General features: G+C 34.2%; 1 protein-coding gene across 3 annotated transcripts in view; it reads left to right on the top strand.

Annotated features, from left to right (window-relative positions):
* Positions 1-14,509, top strand: part of ATRNL1 (attractin like 1) — a 742,727-nt gene that overhangs the window by 35,589 nt on the left and 692,629 nt on the right. For all 3 annotated transcript variants that reach the window (XM_033841823.2, XM_073793921.1, XM_073793922.1), the window contains exons 5-6: positions 444-652; positions 13,801-13,975. In XM_033841823.2, the coding sequence (XP_033697714.1) occupies positions 444-652; positions 13,801-13,975 (384 nt within the window). The remainder of the gene's footprint in view (positions 1-443; positions 653-13,800; positions 13,976-14,509) is intronic.

Raw genomic sequence — 14,509 nt, 5'->3', positions numbered from 1 at the left:
AAATATCCTTTTACTTCCATAACAGTGTATAAGTGATAGCATGCTGTTTAAGTATTATATAACCAGTTTAAATCATGGCTTCTCATATTGTTTCAGGTATTCATGAATTTAATTTTTTTCTGTGAAATATATATTCAAAGCAGCTGAGTACTTAAGTCTTTACAAAACAGTGTGCTTGGAACTGTATAGATCCTGCAGGTGTTGAGTATGTAGTCTTGGTAGCAGAGTAAACTCAGTGAATGAACTGAGGCCAATTGCAAACATGTGTAACCGAATTGCTTTAGGGTTTAAAAGGTACAGAGTAAAGAATTGAAGTCGCATTGTAAAATTGCATTAAATGAAGCACGTAGACACAACATAAAAACTATAAAGTTAACAGAATATCAGCCGAAGTTCTTTTTCAGTTGTCTTGAATTTGAGTATATATGAATTATATTTTACAGAATCAATTCTTGTCCTAACAATTGCTCTGGTCATGGGAAGTGTACAACTAGTGTCTCTGTTCCAAGTAGAGTATATTGTGAGTGTGATAAATACTGGAAGGGTGAAGCTTGTGACATTCCTTACTGTAAAGCCAATTGCGGCAGTCCAGATCATGGTTACTGTGACCTAACAGGTGAAAAGCTGTGCGTCTGCAATGATAGTTGGCAAGGTAAGTGGCTTTTGAAACATTGATTTATGTATCTAATATATTAATACAAATTCTACACTCATTTGTTTTGCTGTAGTTTACACACCCAAATCTCATGTATTTGTTTTATTTTTAGAATTTCAGTAACAGTCAACTTCTTAATAGCTTGCTTCTTCACAAATAAAATTAGTAAAGATTTTGTCTATGTGCTATTTTGGGAATCAAGTGAAGTTATATATGAAACTCTTTAAATTGTAGATGTGTGATCATTCTGATCTTCTTTAACTTTTTGTTGAGTTCTCAAAGATTTGGTGACGTGGCTGAGATTAACACATGGTACATTCAAATTTGATTTGTAATGGGTAATATAAATAGTATATTGCAAAAATAGATGCTCATCTGGGAAGGTACTGGACTATATTAAACTTGTTTCTTGGGAAAGACTGACCTCTTGTGGCTATGTTTTAAAAGAACATAGAGTATTTTTAAAAGTTTAGAAGTTTTACAGCTGCTTATTGCAAAAGCAATGAGAAGAATTGGGGAAGAATTTCTAAACAATTTTTATAAATATCTATTATTAAAGATTAATTTTAGACTGCATTGAAGAGTTTTAGCTTACTTAAGTATTTGGGTATAAAATCATAAATCTTGTCATTGTGGAATTTAATGAAGAGATAGGTCCTAGTTATCTATATACTTACCCACCCAGAACTTGCTTTGTGCAGATTATATTTATATATTGAGAGCTTACTTTGTGCCAATGTATTAATCCTGTTGATGGGGGAACTTTGACTCAAGAAATACATAATCCAAAGTTACATGATCATGTGTTATTATGACACAGTGTAACAGTAGTAGCAATAGTTCCTACCAGAGCTGTCTAAAAGTAAAAACCAAAGAGAATGGTTTCACATTCAACATTCTTGAGACAAGTTAGAAAAAATGTTACTGAGTGTGCTGAGTACTTATTTAGAGGAATTATTTTAGGCTTTCTGTAAATTATGCCCATTTTAAACCCATGTTATTTCATTAAAAAATTAGTTGCTCCAACCATATGAAATACCAGTGATTTCTTATTGAATTGAATTTGATTTCCTACTATGATTATGACAGATACAAATTTCTCAGTGTTTTTAATTATACATATAAGGCATATATTTTGTTGAGTGGCTATTTTAATAAATCATGACTTTTCTTCCCTTAAAAAGTGCCTTGAGTTATCTTTTTTTTCCGTTTCAGTCTTGAAACTAAAATAACGTCCTTTTCTATGGAGAGAATAGTACACCAAGAATATATTTAAATTAAGGCCTGAGAAATAGAAGTATAGCTTGTATGCTTGGTGTTTTTCTGCCTGGTCTTCATCTGCTATTAGTCCTCATCTCATTTTAACAGTCTTGAAAGCAAAAGAGGGATATGTTTGTATAATATTCTCTATGAACAGCTCTGTCCTTTTTTGTTCTTTGCTTCCTTTTAGTAGTTCTTCTTTAAAATGCTTTATTTTCTGGACGTTTTGTAATATGTATCTGGTTGAAAATATTAGCTTTTGTTTTTCTGGCTTTTGTTTATCAGCATTTCACATTTTATTATTCTTGTCAGGAGTGCCTGAAATCATAAAAATTCCTGGCTCTTAAATGTCTATAAGCAAATAAAAATGGGGAAGCAAATGCTGGGTTTGTTTATTTTGAAGCAAAGTGATAACATGAATAACTTTATATATATATATGTATTAACACATACACATATGCATGTACACATATATTTTAAAAAATGAGAATATGCTTTATTATAAAATATACAGAAATCAGATACACTTTTATACCACTATTAATTCTTTGTAATTAAATAATTCACTTCTGAATTGATATGAATGTTTTATGGGCAGTGTTTGGTGAAATGGATATTGTGCGTCTTTCAAGACAGATGATGTGCAGGTTGGTTTCTTTGAGCCTCCAAACTGACTCCTGATTCTATATCTAAGGAAGCATATCTTAAAGTAGGTGGGATTGTTGACTATATCACTAGGTTTTAATTTTAGATATATGGAATGGGAGAAACCATTGAGGGGAAACGGAGAGACATTTGTTTTTAGGGCATCTGAGGAATGATCAGAGAGCTGGAGATATTTGAAATGAGAGCTGAGGAGGCAATCTTTATGAGATTCAGAGTCTGGCAGTTTTTACTGTGTTATTTGGAACTGGATTCTTTGGGTTAAGAGTAACAGATTGTTGCTACCTTCATTATATTTTATCCATTTATGTTGGTTAATTTTACTTACGCTGTTTGGTTCTGTGCTAGTGTATAAAAAGAAAATAAATGTTGTTTTCTAGAAACTGAGATTTTATTAAGAGAATACAGAGGAAAAGCCTAGATTTTTGTTAAGTCTTGAGTCCCCTTCCTCACATTTCTCTAGTGCCTGTCCCACCTAAGCTTCACATCTCCTTGTTTTCCAAGTTTAGTTTTTCTATGTAGCATCTCCTAAGAGTTTTGCTTAGCCATTACTATACTTTTTCCCCCCTTAACTTGCTCATCTAAGTCTTTCTTCCTTAACCATCTGCTTTCACCTTTTTACTGTTTTAGGCAATAGGAGTATGTTCTAAGACTAGATGGCACCATTAAAGTCAACTGTCCCCCTTTTTCTGTGGAAAGCACTTGTAACAACCAAAAGCTGAAATAGTAAAGAATATAGAAAATGTTAGTGCAACATTTTGAAAAGTATACAGTTGATTGTATAATGTTTAATTTTGTTATAATGTGTAGTTTTCAAAGACAATGATATATACATATCAAATAGATTACTTAAAGGCTAGAGACCTGTGTGGATTCATCTGCTTCTGTGACATCTTTCACTTAATAAAATTTAAGTCTTAATAAGTCACAAGAGGGAAGAAGACAACTTTAAAGAGCATTTTTTCTTTTAAGATGGCTTCCAAACATTGGGATAGATGAGGATTTTTTTTTTTTGGCTACACCATGTGGCTTGTGGGATCCTAGTTCCCCTATCAGGGATTGAACCTGTGCCCCCTCCAGTGGAAGCGCGGATTCTCAACTACTGGGCCACCAGGGAAGTCCTGAGGAATTTTTAAAAGGCATGAAAATCAAGATATAATAAATCGGATTTATGTTCATATGTAAATAATACAGTAGAACATTAATTTTCAAAGCAGACTCTTAGATACGGTGTGTTCCCACCCCCCGACTCCCGTCAACTCCGTAATCAGAGTGGCTCCAGGTTTCTCTCTTACGTAACTTTAAAAAATCGGAACCACTATAAGTCTTTGATTTGATTGTAAGCAACAGAAACAGTTCTGGCTTATCTGAGCAGAAAAGGCAGTTATTGGAAAGTATGTCAGGGACCACTGTCTACCAGCATTCATTCTTCCCTTCTTTTTAGTGATAGAATTGACTGAGTTTTTAGCTCAGCACATGGTCTTCAGCTACATACCACATTTTTCTGCCTTCCTTGGGTCTAGTATGGTTATTGTGCTAAGTTTAGGGAAGTAGGATGTGAGTGGAAGTGCTGTGTGGGAATTTTACATCATTGAGATCTTTTCCAATGGCTGGTAAATGGCAGTAACTGTAGTAAGCAGTAGCACTTGCCCATTTGCCTCTAGAATGTTTTATGAGAGAGGAATTAACTTTTAGTTTTTTTAAGCAACTTATTTTTTGTTCTCTAAACCTGTACAGAAGGATATTGGGTAGCTCACAAAGGAGATGGGAAGGCTGGAAAAATCTTGGTTAGAAAGGGGTAGGTGTAACAGAAGGCTAGGTGGGTTGGTTCCCAGCAAAGATGAAGCCACAGGGAAGTTTGATTAGGATATTCCTGTTACTGCCACTGGACCCTGGGGTACCACCACTGGTGTCTTTACTGTGGATACTGTATGCTACAGGCTTGGGTAGAAAAAATTCTAAATTCTCCCCACATCTTTGTATCACTTTTGAAGATTTGAAGGCCTGCTTAGTAAAGTCTACTTGGCTAAACTTAGGTCTTATCCATGACTTGCTTGGCTGCCTTGAGATATAGAAATAGAGAATTTAACTTTTCTCAATTGCTGCCTTGAGATATAGAAATAGAGAATTTAACTTTTCTGAATTGTGTAGTGGGAAAGGATTCTGTTTCTGAACAAAATTCACACAGAGATTTTCCCGAACTAGGAAGGGGGTTCACATGATTGGAATCTTCTAAATAAATTAAAAAATCCAAATAAAGTATTTTAAAGTGTAGATTGTTGCCATAATTGACAAGGAATGGGCTGAATAGTTCTCTCATGCCTACTCAGAAAAGCTTTGCAATGTGGAATAGATGGTAGGAGTAGACAGGTTGAAAAGATAAACAAGCAGTCTTCAGGGTACAATTCTTTCCTTAATCTATTGCAACAAAACATTTTCCACCTGTTTTATAGAGATGAAAAACAGGTTTTATATACAAGAGCATTGCTTAGCCATTTAAAATTTGTCCCTGGTCCTTTCCTATTCCAGAATGCCCTGTTCAATCCTATCGTTCAGTCCTTTTACATGTCTTCAGGATATTCTTTATAGATCTTCAGTGTTCATTTTCAGTGCGGTTCAGACACTGTTCTCATGTAAGGATTGAAGTTGGTTGTTTTCAGCCTTTAGATGATTGATTAAAATACAGTATCTTAATATGTAAATCAGGTAATTTGATAGTTTTTTATAGTGTTTCCGATTCTTTATTGAAAGTTACACTTTGGATTTATCTCAGTTCCTTAAATGTTCGTTGTCCCTAAATATTTCAAGGCCTTTCTTATTTCTGCACTTCCCCCTACAACACCCTCACCCCTTAACATTCTAAGACTGGGTCACATCCCCCCACGTACTTTCATAGGACCCTATCTTTTAAATTTATAGCTTTTATCACATTTATGTTTGTGTGATTCTTTATTATCTTTCCTACTGGAATACAAACTCCATGAAGTTAAGAATGACTATGTTTTGATTACCTTTGTGCCTACAGCATCTTCTGTAGTGCCTGTTGTGTAGTAGGCGCTCAAATTTTGTTGTTGTTGTTGAATAAATGAATTAGAAATGTATTAGTTGCTGGTTTAGTGATATGTGGATATTCAAGTATAGATGTTTTAGAAGACTAGTACTCCAATAACTTATGCAATTTACTTGATATATAAAGCATAATTTTAAATATTGAGGGAAACATTTGAATTTGAGCATCTGGTCAGTTATTTTCTTTCAGTCCTTTGGTTTTAGATTTTAGCATTTGCCATTGGGTGGCAGTATTGACTACCAGAGCACACACTTAGATTCCATGGCATTATTTAAGTTGTAAAAACTTGATGATTTTGTTTGTTTTAGAAAAATATAAAATCTTTTAGCTCAGATCCATGAATATTTTATCATACATTATTTTTTTTCTGGGTTAGTCACATAACATATTAGGACAGAATTAGTTACTTTAGGATAGTGTGTATAAGTACACGAGACTATAGGTTGCTTTAAAGAAATCCACAACATAGCTTACGTTTCCCTTTAGAAATTTAATAATAATGAACGTGATCTCTCTAACTTTGTGGAGAGACAAGCAACAGATAATGTGCTAGATTAAATTCTTCTCTTTCTGTTCATTTTCCCCAACCAGCAAAAACAGCAAATCCAACTTTTTGCAAGAGCCAATAAAATAAGTTTTTATTCCTCAGCTACTTGAAAAGTTGTTTAAAAATAGTATTGAGGATGTATATATAACACGCTTTATTTACTAATTCATTCATTTATTTTTGTTCATTTTATGTAACAAAAATTTTAGAGCTTCTTCCAAGTGCTAGGTACTATTCTAGGACCTTTGAATACATCACAGAACAAAGAAAGTAAAGATCCTTGTGGATCTTACATTCAAGCTAAGAGAGACAGACCATAGATAATCAACATAACATATATATTATACATATAATATTTTAGAAAGGGATAAGTGTAATGGAAAAATAAGGTGGAGCTGAGAAGGAGGGATAGGTAGATCTAGGGATGGGAGTTACAATTTTAAATAAAATGATCAGGTTAGGCCTTATTGAGAAGGTGACATTTGAGTAAAGACTTGAAGCAAGTGAGGGAGTTAGCTCTATAGATGTTTAGGAGAAGGGCATTTCAGGCAGAGGGAATAGCCATTGGCAAAGGCCCTAAGGCAGGAACATGCCTGGTGTGTGTGAGGGCCAGCAAAAGGCCAGTGTGCCTGAAATTGAATGACTGAGGGGCAGGTTGTCGGATGTGAGCTCAGAGAAGTTGCAGAGCAAGGAGATGATCGAGGATATGGAGGTAAGGTGCTGGAGTGATGGAGGTTGGTGAGGAATGGAGCTAGATGAGCTAAGCCTTAGTGTTGTAGGCTATTGGAAGGATTTTGACTTTTACCCTAAGTTAAATGGGGAGCCATTGTAGAATTTTGAGCAGACGATTGATATAATCTGACTTAGTTTTAAAAGGTTCCTGTTGACTTCTATATTGAGAATAGACTATGAAAGCAGAGTACCAGTTAAGAGACTACTACTGTAATTATAATCTAGATGAGAAATGATAGTAGTGTGGGCAGGCAGCAAGGAAGGTAAGAATTGCTTAATACCGAATGTGATTTTAAAACAGGGTTAATAGGATTTGTTGATGCATTGGATATGGGGGATGGGAGAAAGAAAAAAGTCAAGGATGACTTGAAGATTTTTTTGACCTTAGAGTAAGATAGAGTTGTCATCAGTTGACATGAGGAAGATTTTAGGAGGAAGATCAGTTTGAATTTGGTATGTTACGTTTGAGATGTCTTTTAGACATCTAAGAGGAGATGTTGAAAAGGCAGTTGGAGTTTAGTGGAGAGAGGTCTGTACTGTTTGGGGCTGATTGGCTTAAAAATGTTAAATTGGAAATGGTTGATGATACTTAAAGCCATGAGATCAGATGAGATCATGAGGGAAGGGAGTGTAGAGAGAGAGAATAGAACAAAGGACTGTGGGTTACAATAAAATTCACAGAAAATTCTGTGCTAGACATAGGTTCCTTCCTTGTGGAAGGTTACCTAATGTTGAAATATTTACAACCACATACTTTATTGCCTCTGACTTAGATAGGTGGGATAAACAAATCCTGCTTTCAATCCCAGCTATCTCTGTATTTGTCATTTTCAACTAATCAGAACCAGTCTATAAAGCTTTGTTTGCAAGCCTTTCACCACTCAAAAATAGTAATTGGAAAACACTGATCTTTGCTAACAGAAGGGCAGTTCCTTTCCATACTGTAATCACATCATTGACCTAAACTGTGAGAACCAAGTATTCTTGGAACAGATCTGGTGTAGTGATTACCATTCACAAATTCATTGTTCTGTAAAATTAGGATATTGTCAGAACAGCTGTGGACATTTAAAATACACTAAAGTTGATAACTGTCCTTTGGAGATTGGTTTTATGGGCCTAGAAAATGTTTAGAATACTTTGGAAACTGAAACAAAATCAAAATTTTCTGATGATGTTAGAAGATAGGACTCTTGCAATGATGTTATCTCATTTTGCCTTTTATTATGGAGAACTTCAGATTCAATACGATCATAAGACTATTTCTGGAGTGATTACAGTAAGTTACATGTACCTCTCTTCAAATGTTCCTTCTCAGAATACTTTTCCTTTCCTATTAGCAGTCCAGTTTCTTTGTGGGAAATTGCCTTTCACTCATTGAGAGTAGTCTTGATGGGACGGTAAATCCAGATACCTGTCTATTTTAAGCTTGGTTTTCAGCCTCTTTTTAAAAATTCTTTGAATTTCCCCATGTTTTTTTCAACAAATACCGATTTTTTCCTTAACCTAGCCAAAAGTAGTTTCTGTAGCTTACAACCAAAGCAATCTAGCTGATATACTACACTAGAGGTACTATTCAGGGAATTGTTGTTAAACTCACTTGAAGACTTCACATTTTTATCCTTCTTTATGGAAGAAAAGTTATTTTATAAAACTAATTTGTATAAAGCAAATAAAATTTTTGTACTGATTTCCAGTATCAAAACAGAGATAGAGTCCCTTAGAAAAACTTTTCCAGTGCAAAATAGACTACTTTGGGAAGGAAGAAAGAATATAATTCAGTAGTTCTGGAATTGCTTTGGAGAAACTTTCAAAACTTTGTAGTACTTTCTTTATTCTAGGTTTTGTCCTTTGCAATTATTTCTCAATTGTATTTATCTCTGATTATAGAAATTTTTAGTTGTAATTTTACTGTTTTCTTTTGGCATGTATATTTACTATACCTAATAATGCTAGGCTTCATTAACATATTTTGCCTGTAGACTTGATTATACTTAGTTTCCTTGTATATTAAAATGAGAGGATGGACTTCATAATAGTAATAATGTTACTATTATGAAGGTTTCATTATAGTATTTAATGTTAAGTACAATCTCATTCAATCTTATTTTCACAGAATCCTATGTTCTTCTGCGTATAATCTCCATGATTAAACTGAAGTTTAGAGAAGTTAATTCGTCCAAGGTTTCATAGCTAATAAGTTGGAAAGCGAGGTTTGACTTCATAGCTCTTGCTCTTGATCTTTTATGGCTCTAAGGTTATTTTCATTCATTCATTCATTCATTCATGCAGTAAGTGAATACTGAGGCCAGTCATGTAAGAGTTGTGGGCCGTGTTAAGGATTTTTATTTTTAGTGTGATGGGAAATCATTGAAAGATTTTGAGTAGGGAAATTTATATTTTTAATCATTCTGGTTGCATTGTGGAGAGTTGAATGTGATAGGAAGGCAGCAAGAATGGAAATAAGGAGACCAGTTTGGAGACTATTGCGTAGTCCAGGTGAGATTGGATGGTGACTTGTACTAGGATGGTAGTTGGAAAGGGAAGGATCAGTGTTTAGAGCCTGGTAGAGGTGATCGAATTTAAAAATGTTTATAATTGGTAAGGTACAGACACTTAGACACCAACCAATCAAAACTGATCTGACTTTAGCACTGGGGCAGGCTCCTGGATGAGCCATGCTGTGCCAGGCATTACCCCTTTAGTTGTCTTTTGCGGAGAGTCTGGATTATCTCAGAGGGGCCAGGGGAACTGGGAAGGGGAAGGCCTGGTACCCGCAGCAGCATCTACTTAACAATCAGTGAAGCATTTCCATGTTTTAACAGTTGGAAAGGCTGTATTCCTGCATACGTAATGAATGTCAGTCCAGGATTTGTTGGATATGGGTGTGGGAGAAAAAGAGAACTCAAGAATAGCTCCAAGATCTTTGCCCTGAGCAACTGGGTAAATGGAAGTGCCGTTGACTGAGATGGTAAACACTGGTGAAGGAGCAGATTTGGGAGGGAAAGAAATCAAGATTTTAGTTTTGGACATGTTAAGTTTGAGATGATTATGAGACATCCAAGTGGAAATGTCATGTAGGTAGTTTCACTTTGAGTCTGGAATTCAAGAGAGATTGTGAGGATGGAGGTATAAATTTAAGAGGGATGAGTATAATTCCACTTTGGATTGTAGAACAGTGTCAAAAATTTGTCACACAGTAGCCTGTCACTAATGCCGAAAATTACATCATTAGAAATTCATTTATGCTCTTTGGATTAACCCATGGAAAAGGTAGCATATTAAATCTTTATGAAAAGCCACTGTAATATGAATTCGTTTATTACATCTTTTTCAAGACAGCTGTGATCTGCTTACCTTGAGGAGATTCCCATATTGATTGATAAAAGTTATGCAGGGAGAATTATGCAGAGATGTTCCATAACAGGACAGATAATGAAGTGGTAGACTTTTCATGGATGTGTTTTTATAAAAAGGGAGTCTTGGATGGCTTTAAATGATACTTAATGGGTGGTGAAGCCTTTGTGTGTATAAAGTGTTCTCTATAGTTATTTGTGTTTTAAATTAATATTCAGTTTATAAATTTACATTTTTAATCATTTTAGTTACGAGTGCAGAAAACTACAAATTAAGACATCTAATTTTCCTTACACTTTTAAGTCATATTCATAAATCTTTCTATTTATAAACTTATTAATTTAGAGTAAAATAAAGACAATCTGTAGAGTTTGGCTATAGGCCATTCCTTCTAATAACTGCTAGAAGTTACATAAAATAAGGTAGTAACAAAGAGGAAGAATTTGACTGCTGGTTTGCATAGAAAAGTAGATATTTTAGATTATAGAGTAAAAATTTAAAAATCTCTAAAATCCAATTTCTTTTTTTTTTTTTTGTGCTGTACGCGGGCCTCTCACTGCTGTGGCCTCTCCCATTGTGGAGCACAGGCTCCGGACGCGCAGGCTCAGTGGCCATGGCTCACGGGCCCAGCCGCTCCGCAGCATGTGGGATCCTCCCGGACCGGGGCACGAACCCGTGTCCCCTGCATTGGCAGGTGGACTCCCAACCACTGCACCACCAGGGAAGCCCTAAAATCCAATTTCTTGTAGTAAATAACAGTATTTATCTGAAGTTATAGATTTAGTTATTAGCATTAGTTTCCTATAATTGCTGTAACAAATTACCACAAACTTGGTGTTTTAACACACATTCATTATTCTCTTACCATTCTGGAAGTTAGAAGTCTGAAGTATGTTTCACTGAGCCCAAATCAAGGTGTTTGCAGGGTCACACTCCTTCTGAGGCTCTAAGAAAGAATCTGCATCCTTGACTTTTCCAGGAATAGAGTTTCAGTCCCTACATTCATTAGCTCTTTTCCCCTACTCCATCTCCAAAGCATGGAGCACAGCATCCTGCTTCAGTGGTAATATTGATTTCTCCTTCTGTAGTCAAATCTCTCTTACAAGGACACTTGTGATTACATGTAGAGCCCTGCGCTCTAGAGCCTGCGAGCCACAGCTACTGAGCCTGCATGCCACAACTATTGACGCCTGTGTACCTAGAGCCCGTGCTCCGCAACAATGAGAAGCCCGCGGACTGCAACAAAGAGCAGCCCCTGCTCACAGCAACTAGAGAAAACCTGTGTGCAGCAATGAAGGCCCAATGCAGCCAAAAATAATACGTAAATAAAATAAATAAATTTAAAAAAGAATAGATACCTAAAATACCTAAAATTGAAAAAAAAAGTACAAAGAATATACAAATGTCCTTTACCCAGATTAACCTATTATTAACATTTTACTCTTTTTGCTTTATTATTCCTGATTTAAAATAAATCTACATTTTTCTTTTTAAGAAAACAAGATATAGCATTTAGACCAATTAGGTATACCACTCATGTGTAATTGTCCATATGATCTTATTTCTCTTCAGTTAAGTTAGAGGTTGGTAAACTTTTCTGTAGAAGGCCACATAGTAACTATTTTCGGCTTTGGGGATTGCATGATATCTGTTGCAACTACTCAACTCTGCTGAGTACTGCAGAAGTAGCCATAGATAATACTTAAATGAATGAGCATACTGTGTTCTTAAGAAACTTTATTACAAAAGCAGGTAGTGGGTTGGATTTTGCTCATGGGCTGTTGTTTGCCAACCTGAGTTAAATGCGTTCTAAGTGGTTTAGAATTGTAGTTTAACTTATTTTTAAAAAAATCAGTGTGTTCCTTTAATTTCTTTGGTTACCAAGGAATAGTTCACAGTCTTTTCACTCAGAAACTATAAAGTTTTCTATATTTGATTTAAAAGATTGTGTTGTTATCAAAGAGATAATCTAGGGTGCTATCTAATTTGTACCTGAAAAATACAGACTCATAGAATGTAAGCATTGAAAAGGACTTGGAAGATGAATGAATGAATGCATGGGTGAGTGAACAAATGAGAAAATAAAAACTGTAAAGGCTAATATTTCTGAAATTAGGGTCTGTTTGGAAGCTTTAAAATTTTGTGATTCAGTGATAATCTAAAACTTTTTGATATAAGAAAATTTAACATCAAGTGATTGATCTCATAATTGTATAAAAATGCCACTAGATTGCAGTGCCAGCATTTGTGTTGACTGTTTAGTTAGGACCAAGTAGTATCCTTATTGCAGGCTAAAAAGAATATTGAAGAGTACTGATACTTTTGTGATAAGTGAAGGTCAACAGATGTTATGGCATATTATATGGATAAAAAAGGTTTGTAAAAGATAAATGAAAGAAAAGTGCTGGGAGAATTATGTTGTCAAAATAATATAAGTATCTTAAAGTTGCATAAAAAAGGTGCTATGGAATTGATATCATTTTCCACTTAGGACCAATGATTTACTTTGAGCAGAACAACACCATTCATCATTTTAAGCAAAAATTAATTTTAATGATTTTATAAGTTTGTTTATATACATAATTTATAAGTTTATGTTGGTTTTATATTTATAAAAGAACTTTAAACATAAGGAATTTATTTCTAGTTTTTGTTTAAGCATATTAGTTTCATTAGAATTAAAATAATCTGTGAGCCCTTAAATTTGATGAAAATACATTTCCTTTAGGAGCATTCCTTCCATAACTTAAGTTTGAGAAACACTGATCTAGCCTAGCCTGCTACATTTTACAGGTGAGGAACCAAGACTCATGAGTAACATCATGAACATGGATAGGAAAAGGCAGTGTTTTTAACTTAGAGTATTTACGTTATCCTGCACTCATTAATAGTTTTTATTTTATTATGCATAATAATTTTTTCTGTTTGAGGATAATAAGCCTCTCTACTGATGCCAATTTTGTTTGTTCTTAATAAGAATGATTCTAAGAAAAAATGTAATTTTATTTTTATATTTCTTTAATAGTTTACAATTTATGAATGCTTTAATTTCCACTGTCTTTAAAAAAATTAAATATTTATAATAATCCTTAGGAGATAGATTGTTATTTCTGTTTTATAGATGAAGGCGTGATGATGGCAAAGGTAAGCAGACTTTCCCAAGGTCACACTTTTAGTAAGAGACAGAACTGGGATTTTGAGTACATTGTTTACTGTTCTAATATCCTATTAGCATACTGAAATAAATCTGAAATTTATATCATTTAAGTAATTCTTTCAGATTGTATTATTTATTTGAACGTATCCAAGTCTGATTTGAGTGTATGATTTTTTCCTCTGTAAGCATTACATTTGCTTTTAGAGTTTTTCCTGTAAGTTATATTTCAGACCATTTATGTACATTATATTATTAATAAGATGAGCATTGGATTCTTAAATTCTCTTAATCCATGTATTCTGTTTCTACAATCTAAGGTCTTTGTTTAATGCATTGTGTTGTTTGATTTTTTTAAATAGGTCCTGATTGTTCTTTGAATGTTCCTTCCACTGAGTCTTACTGGATTCTGCCAAATGTTAAACCCTTCAGTCCTTCTGTAGGTCGGGCTTCCCATAAAGCTGTTTTACATGGGAAATTTATGTGGGTGATTGGTGGATATACTTTTAACTACAGTTCTTTTCAAATGGTCCTGAAGTAAGTTTTCTTTTTGTTTTTCAGATTATCACAGTCTAATTTTTAGGCTGGATATTTTTCAGTAATAAGACTATCCTAAATGTCCTATGTTATTGATACACAAATTTATGAATGATTATTTTTGTAATATATCTGTTTGCCGCATAGGACTGATTTGAGAATATATAAACTCAGTGTATCAATAAGTTATTTGTCATTGGGCATATAGGTTTGTTCTATATAGATATTTCATTAACTTTCTAGAGTGCTTTTAATAAATTCTGAATAAGAAAATATTAACTTTAAATAAGCCCAGGCCGGGCCAAGCCTATATTGGGCATTATGAATACTGCTACCTTTTATTTTTTCAGAATGAAGTATAATTGCTTATATAAAAGTACTTTCAGTTTTTCTGCAAATTTTAATTTACCTAAACTTTTACTTTGCATTTACTTTACAAGCTTTTGTTGGGAGAACAGTGCCAGTATTATAAGATAGGTTATGCATTTACTGTTGACTCAATAGAGATTGTCCTTTGCGTGATTAGATGACAAG

This window comes from Tursiops truncatus, chromosome 16, assembly GCF_011762595.2.
Source record: "Tursiops truncatus isolate mTurTru1 chromosome 16, mTurTru1.mat.Y, whole genome shotgun sequence".
Classification (NCBI taxonomy): domain Eukaryota; kingdom Metazoa; phylum Chordata; class Mammalia; order Artiodactyla; family Delphinidae; genus Tursiops; species Tursiops truncatus.
The sequence above is the reverse complement of the archived record's forward strand: the minus strand, read 5'-3'. Positions and strand labels throughout refer to the sequence as shown.